The sequence below is a fragment of the Buteo buteo genome, chromosome 9 (assembly GCF_964188355.1).
Source record: "Buteo buteo chromosome 9, bButBut1.hap1.1, whole genome shotgun sequence".
Lineage (NCBI taxonomy): Eukaryota > Metazoa > Chordata > Aves > Accipitriformes > Accipitridae > Buteo > Buteo buteo.
Window position 1 is genome coordinate 40,589,832 of NC_134179.1, and position 18,315 is coordinate 40,608,146.

At 43.2% G+C, this 18,315-nt stretch overlaps 1 protein-coding gene across 1 annotated transcript in view; it reads left to right on the plus strand.

Moving 5' to 3' along the window:
* The first annotated feature begins 4,540 nt into the window (after positions 1 to 4,540).
* The window catches only part of WNT3 (Wnt family member 3), a 50,828-nt gene continuing 37,053 nt past the window's right edge, over positions 4,541 to 18,315 (plus strand). The window contains exon 1 of the mRNA XM_075036861.1: positions 4,541 to 5,077. Within this exon, the coding sequence (XP_074892962.1) occupies positions 4,998 to 5,077 (80 nt within the window). The 5' untranslated portion in view covers positions 4,541 to 4,997. The remainder of the gene's footprint in view (positions 5,078 to 18,315) is intronic.

An 18,315-nucleotide genomic window follows, 5' to 3' on the forward strand; every position in this document is an offset into this window, starting at 1 on the left:
AAGCACCTAACAGGAGTGAGGGGTATGCTAGGCTGGTTCATGCAATGTCAACATGCTGGAGCATACCCCCCCAGATCATTGGTGGTAGAGCACATCGAGAAGATACATGGAAATACACAAAGTTTATCCTGTCCGAAGATCAGAAGTGATATAATATCCGTTGAGGCCGTTCTTTAAATCGCTCTGCTTAGGTGTTAATACAGGATTGCTCTTTCCAGGTAGTGATTGCGTTGGTGAGCCCAGCTAACATGAACTGAGATACGAAGAACCAGAAACAGCAGAGGAGGACAGTCTGCTAGAGCCAGAGCAAGCAGAAGGATCTAGGAGAGAGGAGATTTGGCCAAGAAAACTGAGGAACAGGTTAAGTTTAGAGAGAAATATAAATATTACCAGTTGCAAGTTAGCAGCAAACACAGCCCTCAGAAACACACAGGATTTCAGTAGCTTAAGATGGAAGGGACTCAGATGGCTCATTCACACTTTGAGGAAGGATTCCTTCAGCTCTTTACATACTTTTTAATAATTACTTACTTTAGAACTGATGACTAGAGCCATCGAAGAACAGATTTGCTATTTTACCTCCACTTTAGATACTAAGACCAAAATTTAGGTCTTCAAAACAACCAACTCAGCTGCTTCTAAGCCTTGAAACCCCTTAAAAGACCATGGTCCTGAGGGACCCACCTTCTCAGTTTCTGTTTCTGGCCATGCCCAGAAGTGCCCAAATGTGCAATTCAACGTCTAGCACCCAGCTAAGCCACCCTCCACCACTGAACCGGAGTCAACCTGCAAATCAAGCACTCTGATGCCATTGCTTAGTGGGGCACCATGGATCACTGGTCTTGTACTTTCCCTGCCTTCCCCAACACACCAAATCAGGTGTCTAAACCCTCCTCTGTCAGGTCATCCCAGGTCATCCATCTCTTGTCCTTCGCTGTGTGGTTTGAGTCATCCTCTTCACATCACACTGACCATGGGGTAATTCCAGCAAGGGCAACTGAACCACACCAGGAAGGGTTTGAGTTCCTGGTGTCTCACACTCATCGGTGGCTTGGTATGTTGAAATGCATGCCGAGAACGAATCCAGGAGACTCCATGGTCCTGTCACCTTCCCCAGGCACTTGGTTTCTTCCTGCGGGTAGATTCTGATGGAAAAAGGACGAAAAGCTAAAAGAAGGAAAAGTTACAAAAGTTAGAGCACCAAGGGGAAGGAGAGGCATGTTTTCAACATGATTACAATTCTCTTTTGCTGGAGTGTTGTGAGAATAAACTGAATGATCCCTTTGGATGCCTTGGCACCTACAGTGGTTGAGTTTGCAGTACCACAATGTTAGCACAATACAGAAGGACCTTTATACTGACATTGTAAAGGCAACAGGACTTTTCCTGAGCAGCCAAACCTCTAACTTCCTCAATGTTTTTCATTTCTGGGCATATTGAAACTGGTCTATAAGAGTCAATATTGCCAAACTAGACAGACTGATGTGATTGAAAAGACCGCCAGTAAATAAAACTGTCAGTCATCAGCACAAGGAGGTATCCATGAGTGAAATTTTGAAATTGTACTCTTTTGGATAACTGTCGTTTGCTCTTAGAAATTACATTTAAAATTAATGTTTGCTGTAGAACTTATAAATATTTGTTCAGGCTAGCATGAAATATCCCCAGGATAATTTTAGCATGTACACATCAGATTTTCATTTCACAGCAGAGAAGACTGAACGTAAGTCTCTTCATTTCACAGACAATGTAGTCTTCATGGCTGTGAGACAGGTCATACTCCTTGGTGAGACATGCCTGCCATTTTAAGGCTTTGGGGATCTTAGGCTGATACAACCGAAGACACAACTGAAACCTGCCATTATTTTTCTACTCATTTTTTCTACTTATTTCAGTAGGATAAACTTGGAGCCAAAAGTCACTATGAGTCATGTGTGAACAGGGCTAGAGACAATAAGGACCTTCTACTCGCAGGATCTCAAAGCCAAAGCAACTGCAGACACACTCAAAACACAGTCTCTTCCCAAAAGGTAAGCCAACATGAATTCCTTATGATGATGGGACAAACAGTCCATTATGTTCAGAGCAGACAAAGAGAGCAATGGATGGGAGAAATTAAAAGGTGTGGGAGGACAGGCAACCCAAGAAACTTCATCAGATACCTGTCAGAGTCTATAAAGAGCTTTCCCTTGACTTTAGTGTGCTTGGGATCAAATCTTTACCAACATGCTGTTCATCTTTCAAAACCTCTCTGTGGCCACATCAATATGATGTTGGGCAGTTACTGGGGTGTGGGTGGGTGCTTTCGCATCTCCGCTGCTTTTGGAATGCAGCCCTTCCTGAGGCAACACTGAGATCTCTGCCCAATGCACAACAGCAAATAAAGTCTCTGGAGTTTGGGTCTTAGGTCACTTTTCCCCACTTGGTTGCCTGCAGAGGAAGCACTTTGTAGCTTGTTATTGGCTTGATTTATAAATCCTAACATCAAGAAATAGATAAAGAGCACTTTGTATTGTTCCCCAATGTCTGACAGACAGAAACATCCAAGCCACCAAGACCTTGATGATGGTCTCCAACCAATCATTCAATTCAGATTTCAAAAGCTTTCCCCAATTAGATTTCTGCAGTGTTGGGGATTTTTGTCCTCCTCCATGGGATGTCAGTCACCTGTAGTATCACCTGAGATATCTCACTTCAGTCTCCCCTTTTGCTACCTCTTTAACAATTTGACATTTTAATGGCAGAAATTCTCTCGCTCAGTACTTTCAAAGCTTATTCTGTTTGTGCAGCTCCAAAATATCCACCGATAGAGGTACAAACCTGTGTAGCAATTTAAGGTCTGCTTTTGCTAGATAGACTTACAGGCTCTTTAGTGGCAATTCACATACTCCATAGCTTACTTTAACCAGTAAGATAAAAGTGCCTGTGACCATTCCTGGAACCAGAGAGACAGGGACACAGGATTACCTTCATCCATCCTGCTAAATTCACTTAACCTCCAGAAGAGGTGGGTCACATCTTAAGGCTCTATTTGGAATAGTTCCTGTTCCACACTAACCTCAAATTGTGACTAAAATTTCTTCAGGGCTGTGCAAGTTGTCCAGGTCAGGCCCATGCTTCATAGCTAAAAACATGGACAATAGAGTTCAAGATCTGGGGAAGATTCCCAGGTAGGGTTTAATTTAGTGGAACAGATTAAATCCATGTGTCTCCAAATGCTCATTTGAAAATCATTGCTTTCTAAAACCCAAGTGATTGCATTCAACAAAACATAGCTTGGTGCCAGGTAAGAGATTTGTCAGGATAAGACTACACCCAATATACCCTTTGGGATTTGAAATCCCACAAGAGGAACAAGCCATGTTTAACATCTATAATGGGTCATAGACAGCTGGAAAACCCATTGGACTAAGCCTGGAGAAGCGTGGCCCCATAGTCCTTGTAGCAGATGCAGGGACTGATGCAGAGGTAAGGTGCGGAGCGAACAGCTGGTGGATGTCCTCTCTTGGTTGCATGATGGCCAAGAAACCAATTACCACTTATGAGAACAGCTCTGCACTAAATCAGTGTCCAAATACACTAGAATCTGTAAGAACTGGGAATCAAGAAAGACACAGGCATGAGGCAGGTGCATTCCAGTAATTAAATAGCAACAAGGAATGCATTTGTACCCAGAGCCTTAATATCAGGAGAAGGTCTATAACTTTCAAAACCATGAGGTGCATTTGGCTGCCCAAGATAGGACCTTGGACCTCTGTTATTAGCCATTGCTCTGCAATAGATTTATTTGATGGCTACTCCTAAAGCACCTGGGCAGCTCCACTGCAGGCAATAGACCTGTGATTTCTGAGGATGCTTTATGAGCAAAAGCAACTTTTTTAACTTCTCCCATGTCTTTGTCCATTCTGTTGAGTCATCCCCTAGATTGGCTACTCTGACACAATAGCTCCTGTAAAAACAGTGTCTTTATGCAATAACAAGGATTTTCAAGGAAAATCTTTGTTGGGTCTATTTGCAATGTGCAACATCTTTAGAGAAGTGATACTGCTTGTGATTTTTTTTAAATTATTATTACAATTATGTGTGTGGTTTTTTGATAATATTCTCATCTTTCTGTATCCAGGGATGCACTTCACAAGAAATTCATTAATGGGACATCTTCCCGTCTGCCTGCTCCACTCCTGCCATGACATGGCATTTTTTCTCACTAGAAAACCAGGCTGCCACTGCTTCCCCTGTCCATCCACCCCACCCACACACTTTGAAAAACCTGGCCAGTGCAGATTTCATTTAAAGTTTATAACCAGTTTTGCCCACATGGCCCACATCAGCACTTTCAGAGGGGTATTCTGCCTCTTTGGTGCTCCCATTAGCTCTGCCTCCTGCAAGGGTTAATGTTCACCTCCCTCTCCATCTAAAGAATAAGTTGTCTATCTCACCCCCACCGTGAGATTAAGCGCTTCACCCTTACCTTGCAAAGTGTTGGCATGCCAAGCCAGAAGCAGGGTCTGTGCATCCTGGGTTTCTAAGTGAAATTAAAAACAAAAATTAAAAAATAAAAAAAAAAAAAAACCAAAACAAAACACGGAAAATCTCACTGCCCCAGTAAAGTCTCTTGCAAAGAGGTTTTGACTGTGGAAGCGAGGGCTAGGAACAAAGTTGTGGGGTGGAGGGGGAGGAGAGCATGATTGACAGCCCTGAGCTGAGACTCATCCCTTACCTTGGGCCATGCGGTCTGATTGGCTGCCTGCTGACATCCCCAAGCCCTGCACTTTTTAATAGACGCTTTTGGATGATCTACAGGGAAAAGGCTTGGAGAGGTGTGTTTCTGACAAGCCAGAAAGTCATCCGCACTACAAGGGACTTTGTTTAACTCTTTTTCTTTTTTTTTTTTTTTTTTTTTTTTTTTTCCTGGAAGGAGGGAGATTCTTCATTTTCTCACTTAATGTTTTTCTGAAAACTTCGCTGAGATTTTCCCCTTGCACCAGCCTGGACTAATGGATTACCACCTGCTTGGACTAATTTTATCTTTTCTCTTCAATGGCACAAAGGTCTTAGCCGGTTACCCAATTTGGTGGTAAGATTTCTCCCCCCCCCCGCCCTTCCCTCTTTCTATGATTAATTAATGAATTAATTAATTATTAGTTATGGGATTTCTGTGTATGCATGTTCCTTCATTTTCACCCTTCACCCTGCTGAGCTGGCCACGACTGCATGTTTGATTCTAAGCATAATTTCTTCAGATTTGACCATTAATTAATGAAAAGTTTAGGGGTTATTATTAAAGGGCAATGTCTAGGTTTCCCTTTGCGCAAATGGAGTCTTCCCCACCACTCTTAATTTCTCCATTTTCGTCACTGTAGCAATAGGCATTTGTTTTAGATGTAAAAGGATGCATTTTTATTTTCTTGTGCAATAGGAATTTGGTCTGTTGCATGACTGTGTAGCAGGTATTTTCTTCCTTTCCATTAAATTGTGATCAATTCTTTAAAAAAAAATTAATTTTATTTTCTTTTTGGCTGCTGCAGTTTTTGGACTTCTTTCTCTTCTTTTGTTGTATTCTGTTATGTGAATTTAGTCCGGCAAATAAGCTGAGAACACAAATGGCACCTGAGAAAATATTTGTTAGTAAAATTCCTCAAAGATGGATTTTGTTCTTTTTAATTATGGAAAGGTCACTTATTTCCTTGCACCAACAATAAAAATATTTTTTAAAAGAATTGGTTATTTCTTATAATGTGGCTGATAAGTAACCTGAGTTACTTATTTTAAACATAAATATAACAGTATATAAATAAATATATTAACAAAAATGTAATTGGAAGCACTTCAGAATAAAAAATACAGAATAAAACATTTCAGGTCATTTAAACATAGCAGACAGCGAGTTGCATAACAGAATATTTCAGTTAATTTCTCTCTTTATCGTGTAGGATTTCTCATTGGATTATATCTTGTTAAGTTTCTGTATGTGCCAGGTAGGGGCTGTAAACCTAATGATCTGTAGGGCAAAGAGGGAGATGTTGGAATTTGGTGCTACTGAGATTCTTCGGTTATTTTCGCCTTTCCAGAAAAGTCTTTTTTTTATTACTGAATTAAATCCTTTCAGTGCCAACATGGAGATGGCAAGAAGTAGGTGGGAGTGAACTTGGAAATGGACTGCCATGTCTGGGAATATTTAGAAATCAGAAAGGAAAAGCCGAATTTTTTTTAATAATCTGCTTATTACCGTGGACTTTGAGAATGAAAATGTGCAGTTCCAGTAGAGAAAGATTGAGAATACAATGAGAAGTCCACGCTCAGGAAACATTTAAAAGCTACGCAGGTTCATGAAATGGCTAAATCACAGCATGTTTTCCTGAAGAATTAAATTATTTCCTCACCCTGAGCGTGGCTGCCTAACTTCAGGACCTAAGCCTGGGGCAGGGGAGCCTACTGAAATATAGGCAGCATCACTTTGATTCTTTACATCCCTTTTCTCCTTCATCTGGGGACCAGCGTGTCTGAACGGGGGTGCGTGGTGGGTTGTAGAACAGGTCAAAACTGCACGGCTAGATCTAAAGGCAAGAATCTGCATGGGGCAACGATACCTTGCCATGACATCAGCTCTCCCAGGGTCTCACCAGCTCCTGACCTTCCCCAGGCTTTGATATAAATCAGCATTTAACTCCTGAATCAAGGAGGATTTTGACTCTCAGAGAGAGGAACCAAAATGTTCTTGACGAAAAGGTCTGCTTTATCCCCGTGAAGCAAAAATGTCCCTGTGAGCAAAATGTCTCTCCCCGTTTTCAGAAGACACTGCAGACAGGTTTCTGCCCCATGTCCTTGCCTTCTCCAAAATCCCTACAAGTTCACCCAAAATGAACAATACAGAGGACATGTAAGACAGAAACACCAGGAGCATGGCAAGCAGCATCCATGGGAAAGGAGGGAGTCGAACAAGCTATCCGCAGTATTTCATTCAATAGATCCGTATCTTGCATATTTTTTTGTGATTCTGGCAATACCAAAGTGCCAGAGAGTCTCCGCTGCACTGAGAGGATGTGATGAGGTGCCCCACATAGGGTTGACGGGCTATCAAAAATGGCATAGGGTTTTAGAGGTTTCTTGAAGGCTGAGGGAGTAGAAGGGCAGAAATATCTGGGCCAGGGCTCCCCGACTGCTCAGGCAGAGACAATGCTTCCCACAGCACACAAAATTAAGTATATCTCCTTCGGTCCCACTGAAGGCTTTGAATATCTGCTCTGTGAAGCTGAGATCTTTTGTACAGTGTGCTCTAGCATGAGGCGATATATACTCTTAAAAAAAAAAAGCATGCTTTTCCAGTTGTCTTCCTGATCCTCTGATCTTTAGGCAGGCACAGAGCAGAGTTTGGGGGATGAGTCCCACTTGCAGGGTTCAACATGCCACAAAACAGGGGGGGGGAAGCAAAGATGGGGCACAGCGTCAGCCCAGTCCCCTGCGCTGGGCTCCTGCACCCCTCCAGGCCAGGCTGGACAGGAGATCATCAGTGCTTCCTTATCCTTAGCTAAACCCATCTCTGCTAAATATGAGACTTTCAGGAAGACTGTTCATCTTGCAGGACCCCAAGACTGCTGACAGACAGTGCCCGGTCCTGCTGGTGCAACATTTCTGGGTATTTTTCTATTGTATAGGGAATATTTTGGCAGCAAAATCAAAACAGATCATTTCTGCTTTTGGGCATAAATGGGAAAAATGTTTATTCCTGTAGTCGGAAGGAAGTGTCTGAATGTGCACAAGGAAAAGAAGTGCAATAGGAATGGGGTCTCAGCACTTTGTAAATGGGTTTAGGGGTGGCTGGAATAATCCGGCTGCTCCACAGTGCAGTCAGACAATGCCAGCAAGCACGACATCGATGACGGTGCAGTGGAAAGGATAAAAGCAAAAAGATGAAGCTGCTGAGGGTTTGCACTGAGTTGTATTTTTATTGAGGGGCCAGGAAAGGATACTGGCCATCTGGTTATATTATCTAGAGAGAGCATAACTCAACAGCAACCCTCCAGTTTGCACACCATCATGTTGGAGGGTGGATCCGGCCCTTGGCCTCAGTGGTGAAATGTTATATGCAAGGCAGTGAGGCTCAAGCCATCAGCTCTTGGCACAGAGCAGTCTGGACAAATGGCATGCAAAGGGAAGGACTTTGCAGTGCAAATACAGATCTGCAGTGCCCAGGCTCCCTGGTAGCAGCGCGAAGGTAGAGCCGCTGGGTTGCAAAGCCAAGAGGGGGGTTTGCAGTCCAACCTGTTTGATTGCTAGCAACTCCCTGACATCGTCCTGGCCCCAACCACCTAGCATTTTCCCAGGCAATGCCTGAGCAAGGTCCAGGGGTAGCACAGACTGTAGATGTAACCTTCAGTGAGCAGGGGTGGTATTTTGCCATAGGGCCAACCCTTCTTCACATGCTTCCATCCTATTACAGCAGTGCAAAGGAACAGATGGGGCACATATGGGAAAAGGTAATCTAAATGCTGCCTGCAAGGGTGCCGACAAGAGGAGCTGAAGCCAACAAAAGCTTCCTCAGATATGTGTCCAACACTTATGCTCTCTGGGTTACTGCTGTTAAAAGAGAGGCAGAGAAGGGAGAGATGGAGAGATGTGGTGAGGCCATGGAGACCGGGACTGCTGCTCTTCCTGACCCTTCAGGGATGGCATGGATGGAAGCAAAGTGGACAACAGGGCCGTGGCTGGCTCCCCAGCCTTGCAGGCAGCAGTCATGGGTCATGCCAACAGCCTTTTTAGGTGCCAGCAGAAAGGATGGTGGTGACACCAATCACACCTGCAGTCATTTTTTTAATTCCAAATACCCTAATGACAGCATGGATAACAGAACATGTCTGAGTCATTGGGGTTGGGGGCGATCAAGGTATGAAAGAGTAGTCAATGCAGCATGTACACAGAATGATGGATGGCCCCAGAATTTTCTGGTAATGTCCTGAGAGAATTTAGATTAAAATCTAGCCCATGGCCAGAGCTGTGTCAGTGCAGGCCAACAGACATATTGTGGCCCAGGAAACAACTAGAAACCACTAATACATGTGCAGGAGCTGAAGAAGACAATCAGGGAGACAACTCCACCCATGAACTGAGAAGAAACACCAAAAGCTCTCCTCTTCTGTGAGCATCATTCACCAAGAAGTCTTGAAAATCTCTGGTGTGTCACTATCCTGGAGAAAGGAGACAGATTTGGAGTCATCGGTGTAAACAGAGAGTAAAAAATTCAGCCCTACTCCTCTCATCATTCAAGACATAGTATTAATAGGTCACTGCCCATAACTGTGACTCTCAGCAAGTGCATCTTCCCATCCAGCATTCGTTGGCCCCTAAGCAGATGACTTGGCAACTGGAAGAATGGCTTTGTCTGTCATACATTATTAAATTTTATTTCTATCCCTCAGAAATGTTTTCAGGGGAAGCTGGAGGCTTTGGCAGCTGCTGAGGATCCCAGTGGCCTTGGGCCCCTAGGAAGAGGCAGATAGAAACTTAAAAACAAGTTCTCACTGGTCCCACAGTAGCTTCCTCATTAGGAAAAACCTGTATGTGAAAACCATTTGCATGTAGATGTAGTCTGAGGTGACATGTAACTTGTCTTCTTTAGCTTTCAGTGTCTCACCTTGATGGATTTAATGGGAGACTTCATTCTCTTGGCAGTCTCGGTTTTTTCATTCTCTGAAGGCTGAAAACATTTATATCCTGTAGTCTGTGTTTTGTTATAGACATGTGACCCTTAAAGCTTTATTCAAAAAGAATAAAATTGCAGTGCAGCATCAGACTACTAGAGAAGATTTCCTGATGCAAATCCAGCTGCTGTAGCACTACAAAGGAAGAAAAAGACCCCACGTGTAATTTTCCTACAGCTTAAAATGCAGCCAGTTCTGGGGGAAAATGACTAAGATAATGATGGTGTTTGTCAGTGACAGAGTTGACGGCACTTACCATGCAAGCCCAGAAGTGCTGCTCTGGCTCCTGGTCTGACACACGAAGCCAAAGCACCTCCACCAGCAGCCTGTGCTGGCACGTGAAGCTCTGAACTGGAAAAGCTGGCGCGTAAACCACACGTCGCCTTCTGCTGATGCTGCTGGGGGGGGTGTTAACACCCGCTGGCGGCTGGTGGGTAAGGCCGCAGACTACTGCCCCTAGATGTGTCAAAGCTTGTCTGCCAGGGCTGTAGGTGAAGATACTTGGGGATTGCAGTGAGGCCAGAGGTAACGAGGAGAGATGCTGGGGTGACATGCGGCTGCTCATGAAAACAGTTGTTAATAACTAAATGGCCACAAGCTTTCAGGATCTTGTGGTTTTAAAGGTTTTCCTCAGCATTTTCTGCAGCCAGGCACGGCCAGTGGGAATCCATATCACCACCCTGCCAAATGGGTTGGTTAGCCCATGCCATGAAAGCAAGAGCTTTTCAAGCTGGAATTCAGATTCATCATTTGTCTGGTACAGAAAACGCACATGGGCAGCACTAATCATTGCCGGAGGAGAGGTTCTGAGGATGTGCTGTCTTGTGAACCTCACCATACCCCAGGTCTCGGCAGAGTGCAGTGCAGTGGAGTCCCGAGTTCGGCAACATCTTCAAAATACTACTACAACACAACAGTACAGAGTAAGAAGAAATGTAGGCATTTTCCTAAATATTAGGAAGTCTCATTCCCTCAAAAACTAACCACTCGTGTCTCCTGGAGTGTCTCAGCCCCAGGGATCCACCCTGTCCTAAAGGGCCAACATAAGCCAGATGAACACAGGGAGAAGGGCTCTGACTCACATAAAGACTTAAAAGTGTTTCTGCCCTTAAGACAGAAATCTCTGTTACCATTCTTGTAACTAAATTCAGCAGTAAATTTAAGTGGTCATAAAGAGCTTTGGAGAGGCCATTTAATTGCAAACCGATTGCTTTTCATTTGAATCCTTCATTAAAAGCAGCATTTGACAAAGTGAAGCACCTGCCTAAGGGACCCCATGCAAGGGCACTGGAAATTCAGATGGTACTTCTGGGCACCCGGTACTCTTAGCTCAGGGCTGGCTGTGGGGGGGGTTTTGGCGATGCTGGAAGCCACCAACCAGTGAACTTGCATGCCAGCTCTTCTACATGCTGACTTGCTTCTCTAGCTATAAATTAACACTCACCTTGATGTGGTCAGGTAGAAACTTCACACCCCACTGACACAGTTGTGTGTATGCAGGCAGGGAACCGGTGGTGGTGGTTACCAGCAGGAATATGAACTCACAGTTGTGCTCATCTCAAACAAAATGAACTGTGTGCTGGGCTACACTGGGAGGAGGAGTCTGAGCAGCAGACTGGGGGGAGCTGTCATCCTCTGCTTGGCATTTAGGGCACCTGTAACAGTATGTCGAGATGTGTCACCCACCAGCTCAAGAAGGATGTAGAGAAACTGGAGAGTGGCCAGTGGGTGCTTCCAAGGTGGTAAGGATCTGGGGCACATGGCTCACCAGGAAAGGTGGTGGGACCCGGGCTCATTTAGTCTGGCCAAGAGGAGACCAAGGGCTGTTCAACAGCAGCCTGTGGCTTCTTGAAGGGTTCTTACAAATACGATAGAGCCAATCTTTTCTCTGTAGTGTTAAACAATATAGAAAAGGGCAATTGCCACAAGCTGGGACTTCGAAGGTTCATGCTTGCATGAGGAGACCCTCCTTGTGCCAGGGTGCTGTGGCTCTGAGCCAAGTGCTCAGGGAGGTGAGGAGGCACTGTCCTTAGACATTTGCAGGACTCAGCTGCATGAAGCCCTGGCCACCCTGGGCTGGTGCTGGGGAGTCTCCTACTCTGAGCAGGTGCTTACATTAGAGACCTCCAGGGATCCTCTCAGCCATCATTTCTGTGACTGTGATATACACCCTTTGCTAAGACCAACAGTAGTGCTACAAAGGATGCAAAGTGTTAGACAGGTCCTGGATTACTCAGTCCCCAGCATATGTCTAACAGGGGGTGGGACCTTCATTAGGACCCTGAGCACAACTAAGCAACTCTCATCATATGACAGCCAAAGGCTTACGATGGCAACGTACAACCCAACACGCACGCCAAGGAGAAACTTGATTGTCAGTCATGTCACCCTTGCTATACACAACACATCTTCTATGCCCAGATATGAGTCATTGCCACTCCAGCTAGGTCATGACAGGTCTTCAGCTAATGCTTTCTCACTGCATCTATCTCGGCTCTGTTGCCTTCCATCTCCTGCAGTGCAGTCACGGCTCTACTGGGGATGTGAGCCAAGGACAGATGCAAGAATGCCTTCAGCCCTTCCTCCCCACCCCTGCAGGCACAGTACAGACCTGGGCAGTCTGAGCCCTCAGAGGACATGACTCTAAGGTCACTAAATCACTTCTGACTTTTAAATTACACTTTCATAATTTAGTTGACACTCTGAGGGCACTTGATTTCCACTGCTCTCCTGGAGGACAAATGAACACTGCCCACATACTCACCAGGGCTGGTAGCCAGGAGGTGGAAGGTTATCTTCCACCTGACATTGGTGATAAGGTCTCAGTGATGCTCATCAGGCCCTTCTATGGCCAAGTCAAACAGTTCAACCTAAACTATTGGTTGGATTTTGTATGGAAAGACAGGAAAATGACCATGTAGCCAGCTTTAAAGAACTAAAAAACAAACTTTAAATATGAAATAATAAAGATTAAAGAATCTGTGTCTTGAAAATATGCAGATATAATGCAGAGCACTTTCAATTATCCATGTCATGTATTCAGCTGAAAAATGTCTTCATCCAATATGTGCTACAAATTTCAGTTTCTAAGGCTCAGCAGCAGATAGGCCAGCCATCTAGAAATACACCTCATCTACTGTTTAGACACAGAAGTTGTTGGTCCATCTGCCAACAGAAATCTCAATGTGAGCAAGAGTGCGGTACCCCTCTTGCATCATGAGAACCAAGCTGCTTTAATCAATATACGCTTAACATACAAAAATCAGTCAGCTGGGTTAGCAATGGTATTTGTTTAGTTATGTCTCTCTGCTAGCACTCTCTTAACATTGTAGATCCAATTTGCATGACTTGTGTTGAGTCATAGTATCTATGGCAATTTGGCTCAACTTGAGCCTTTTTGCCAGGCCTGAGTGAAACATCCTTGGCACATCTAGTAGAAGTCTTAGCAGCTGCTAGTTGTTGTCTTCCCACTGACCGGTGTTTGGCTAGTTTTAATCTGACAGCATATCAAATATTGAACATTTTTGAGCATTCAGATAGAAAGAATTCTGGATTCAGAGTCCAGCCATTCAGCAATGTGGACACACTCAAAGTCCTTGATGAAAGTCAAGGTATTTGTCCATCCAAGAACTACTTCTGAGTAGCTATTATCATTTTTGCAACATTATGAAGCTCATACCAAAGGCTTTTTGAAGATGGATTAGTGGATTTTATTTGTGTCCATATGGATATGACAATGTCTCAGGAGATATGGTCAAACCTGGAAATAAAAATCCAGTAGGCTGGCATTCCTTCCCTATTTAGACACACTCTTATTCTCAGTTTCCTAAATGCAATGGCTCTAAATGGAGCTTGTATTGGAAATTGTGGTCAACCTGGCATAGCTCTAAAAAGTTATAAGAGAATTCTTGAAATACTAATCTATAACAAGAGAATTGCAATGGGATTTCTCTCCCAGAAAGGTAGGATCCTACTGTCTGCAAATCACCAAGGGACAGTCTGCTGTTACCTCTCTATAAGGTAGACCTCCAGAAAGTCTGTCTTAGGTCTGATCTTGGAAAGGATGAAATGACCTGGTGTCTTTCCTCTGTTGGTAGATGGAACGACCCAATAACTGTAGAATAGACACCTATTTTCCATTGGCTGTTGTTGGGATGAGGCAAATTTGATGTTTACCAGCTCCTGCATGTATCCATAATCTCATTTTTCTTCAGTTCCCAATACCACTCAGTGGGTCTCAGTGATTTTCCTAAAGGATCTGAAATGGGAAGGATTTGTTAGGAGCTTGGCTGCATAATTTACATATCCCATATATAGACAGTTACAGCTTATGTTCCTTAAATTACTCAAAGTTTAATTTTAGCCTTCTGTTGGCAGATGCAGGTTCATTTTATATCTAGAAGTGGAAGTGGTTTAATATTACTCAAATTTGTAGGTAATATTACAGTGATACTGGATGTAATGAACAGCTGCTGATATCAGGCTATACTATTTAAGGTTGTTTAGTTGAATTTTTCTGTCCATATCTAGCTGGGGCACAGGCTGAGAAACACTGAGAAACACTGTATTATAATTAACACTTAGTGCCTTTTTAACACTATCTGTGCATTAACTGGGTACGATTTACAGCTTTTCCTATGGTAATACCTGAAAAGAAAGCTTAGGACTAGGCATACCTTGAGAGTCCACACCTCTTCCAGTCCAGGAGTCCTCTGTTTCTTACCATTTCCTCTGACTAGGAGTGTAGGGCTCCTTAAAAATTCCAAACTAACCCCAAAACAGAAGGTATTTGCAAACCACTGGGTAAGCCAGTACTCCTTTACAAATGTATCTTGTCTCCCTTGTCTAACACATTACCCTAGCTAGAGGATGCCTGTTTCCAGATCATACATCCAGCATATTTAGTAGATAGATAGGCTAGTGCTGATGCAAGTTACTCAAGAAAACCTCCACTATCACCTAAGAAAGAAACTGCCATCCATACTTAGCTGAAAGGGCTTCTGCTGCACAAGCTTGAAAAACAGAATATTTACCCTGTAACAACAAAGATGTTGATCACCAGGACTGTTAGTGTAGTTGCTTTGCCATCACTGAAAACATGAAAGAACTATGCTTTGATAAGCAAATTTGCTATGATAAAGGAGCCAAACTCTCTCTAAAGATAGGTTTCCTGATTTGCTAATTTGCTAATTTGTCATCTTCACAATTCTCTGAACCTGTCTGGTTTTAATTAATCTTACAAATCTAATCAAGTCTAACTGGCACCTTTCCCAGTACTTGCACCTTTCATTTTTGAATGAGAAACACTTTTCCTGAGCCCCTCTAGCATCGCATTGGCTCAGACACTGGAGATCTTCCTCCACCTTTTCAACAAATAGACCCTCCAAGTTTAAAACAGAAGGGGTTAGTGATAAAGGGGTGATAAAAATCTTGATTTTTTTATTCTGATCCCATTTCTGTGTCTCATAGTCATCCAGTTTTCCTGCGGTTACTTTCTAGAAATCATTAAGAATTATAATTAAGAAATTTGCAGTGATCTTTGAAAAATGTCACATGGGCTTTTCACGGCTCCAGCGGAGTCCCAACAATTGCCACTCCACTCCTTACTCCTTACTCCTCTCCTCCCACTGGAGATACCTGGAGTGCAGGTAGCTTCATCTTAGCTAGCTGCCTTACTGGCAATGGCACATTTGCAGCATGAGCTTTACTTGCAGAGGCCTAAAATGAGATGAGTGCCTATTTTACTCCTTGGACTATGTTGGCAGACCAGGACAATGGTCTCAGCTGAAATGTCTGCAGTACATCAGATGACTCCCATCATCTGCAGGTACAATACAGCTACATCGAGACTTATCCGCAAACCTCACAAAACCATTTATTTTCTTGTAGGAGTTACCATTTCAGCCTCCAGCCCAGATTTCAGCCAATATCATAGATAGCCCATGGCTCAGCCATGCAATTCCCTCATCACTCATCTGTTTTTCACCTGATTTCCTACTACGTGTTTCCCATGACTGCTGATGCTTTCAGTACTTATGGGGGGGGGTGGTGTTTTCACTCTTGCAAAAGATTTTCACTTGTCTTTTTAAATTCTAATTGATTATTGCATTGTATGTGCTCTGGCCTCATTATCTTTGGTAATAACCAAATCACCTTTAGTAAGTTTTTAATGAAATCCATCTGATTTCTGTTTGACAAGTAGTTTATGTAGTATACTGAGTTATGGTTATCTGCATATTTTCACTTTTCATTTCAGTTTGCTCATTTTTTTCCGTAAACCGAAAAATAAGGTCTCTAGAAATGAAGATCTCCTTTGTGGCTTTTGTGGGGCATGGTCTGTTGCTTCTGTCTGGTTAAGTGAGAAAGCCAAAACAGTCTGGGAGCTGATATCAGCCCTTACAAAAAGGGAGTCGTTGCCTCAGACTAAGGCAACAGTGGTGCAATGTTCAGGATCATAGTTTTGGAGATTTAACTTCTAGCAAAACCCCTGAAGGAGTCTCACCCCATGTCCACTGGGGCCATGTCTGCAGTCTTCACAGTCTTATCATGAACAGTTGTCTCATACCTTGGGGGCAACCCCTACTCAACCTTCGATCAGATAAATGAGAGCTTACACAAAGGCACTACAAGGAGAATTAGGAACAGCCAGACAATAGGGAGACACACTGGTGACAGCGCTATCATCTACACACTAAATGGCCTAGTTCTTGAAAATCAGCCTTTTATACCCAGAGGACACAGATGAGTCTCCCCAGATGTTCAGAAATGATGTTACTCTATTTAATGCAGCTGTTTCCAGAGCTGAGACAGACATGCATCGCCATGGTGGTGTCTCCCACCATACCACTAGCACTAATGCTACTCCACTTACCTGAACTGCAATAACTACTTTTGTTTAGTCCAGTCCAGGAGGCCTGGCTCAAAAGATTGTAATTACATTCGTAACAAAATGATCAAGACAGTATCTATGATCTTAATGGTCTCTGTGTCTTGAGTCTTTGGTGTCCAACCCTGCCTGAGTTTTAATTGTGCTTCTCTCTTGTCCCATTCAGCCCTGCAGCCCTGTAATCCAGCATCCAGAAAGCTGGACCTTGAGTCCATGGATTAGGTTTTGGTGGAGAAAACACTTGAGTTCTACTTTGAGACTTGAGACCTTGGCTATTAGGTGTGCGTTGGTTTTGCTGCATGGGTGGAAACCATACACAAACTGGAAAAACAGCTTTCTGATGTGGTTTTGAATATTATGAATCTCAGGCTTGCTGGTAACCCATGAGAAATGAATAACTGGGTGTAAAAAATCTCTACTGAGTACTGGAATGACTTACATTAGAAAACTTTTCTGTAGGAAAGGATGTAGATGTTCAGACAACATTTGCTTCAGGGCTGTGGTTTTAGTCTTTGTTTCTTGAGTCATATCAGGCTCCAGGGTATCACTAATGAATTTTCAGTAATAAGTCAACAGCCCAGTTCTGCCTGGCCTTACACATTATATCACCTAGTAGAGGGTCCCCATCCCTCCACCCAGTTCCCCAGGATGCTTTGAACTCAGTCACACTCAATGTAGCTGGTGTTGGCCAGAAAAAAATGTCAGATCCCCAATGACTAAAAATAAGAAATTCTTGGTAATAATCAAACCTGTAAGAAAAAGTATAATTTTTCAGACTGACTCTTCTCTATTCCTGACCAAAAGGAGGAAAGGATATTTTCCATGACTCCAAATCAGAATATTTGTTAAAAAATATGGAAAAGGTGATTTTTTACATTGGTAAGGAGTTGGCAGTAGAGTTTTGCAAGGATACACACTGTCCAACATACTGAAAAGGATTGCAATGGGGGAACAGCAATGTGATGAATTTTGCACATGTAACACATTGCTCAGGATGGTCCAACATAAAGGTGACCACAGAAGACAGGAATGGATGACACTCAATGGATAATAAAAAGGCAGATTAATTTCAATTTACTATGAAGTAATTCAAATTGGGAAAAGGATCCCAGATCTGACCAACATTGATATAGGTTAGGCTATTACAACCACCTTGGAAACAGACATTATTATGAACAGTTCTTTGCAGTTGGTAGTTCAGTGCTCAATAATCAACGTGTAGAATTTTACAACACCTACAAGCTTTGCACCTTGCTGCTCTCTCCCTTGCCCAGATTTTTGGCACCATGTTGGTTGACAAGTGATAGAAAAGGTCTGTTAGGAGCTGTTGCTGAATTTGTTCTCAAAACAGAAAATATTAGCATGTCATTATTTCAGTCATTATTTATTTTATTGTTGCATTCTGAGGTCTATTCACAATCTAATCATTGCATTTCCTAAACCCGATATATAAAGCAAGAAAAGCACACAAACAAGCCACAGGAACAAGGAACTAGAAGAGTTGAATGCCTCCAGATGAGGAGACAATATTTAGATTTGCAGCTTGCAGAAAGACGATTATGAGTGAATACAATACACATCTTGCAGATCATGAATGATGACAAGAGTGTGCCCAGGAGAAGCTGTTTATTTCTCAAGATATAAGAACCTGTTGTGGATTAACCCAGGTAGGCAGTCACTCACTCCCTGCCAGTGGGATGGGGAGAGAATCGGAAGCGTAGAAGTAAAAAA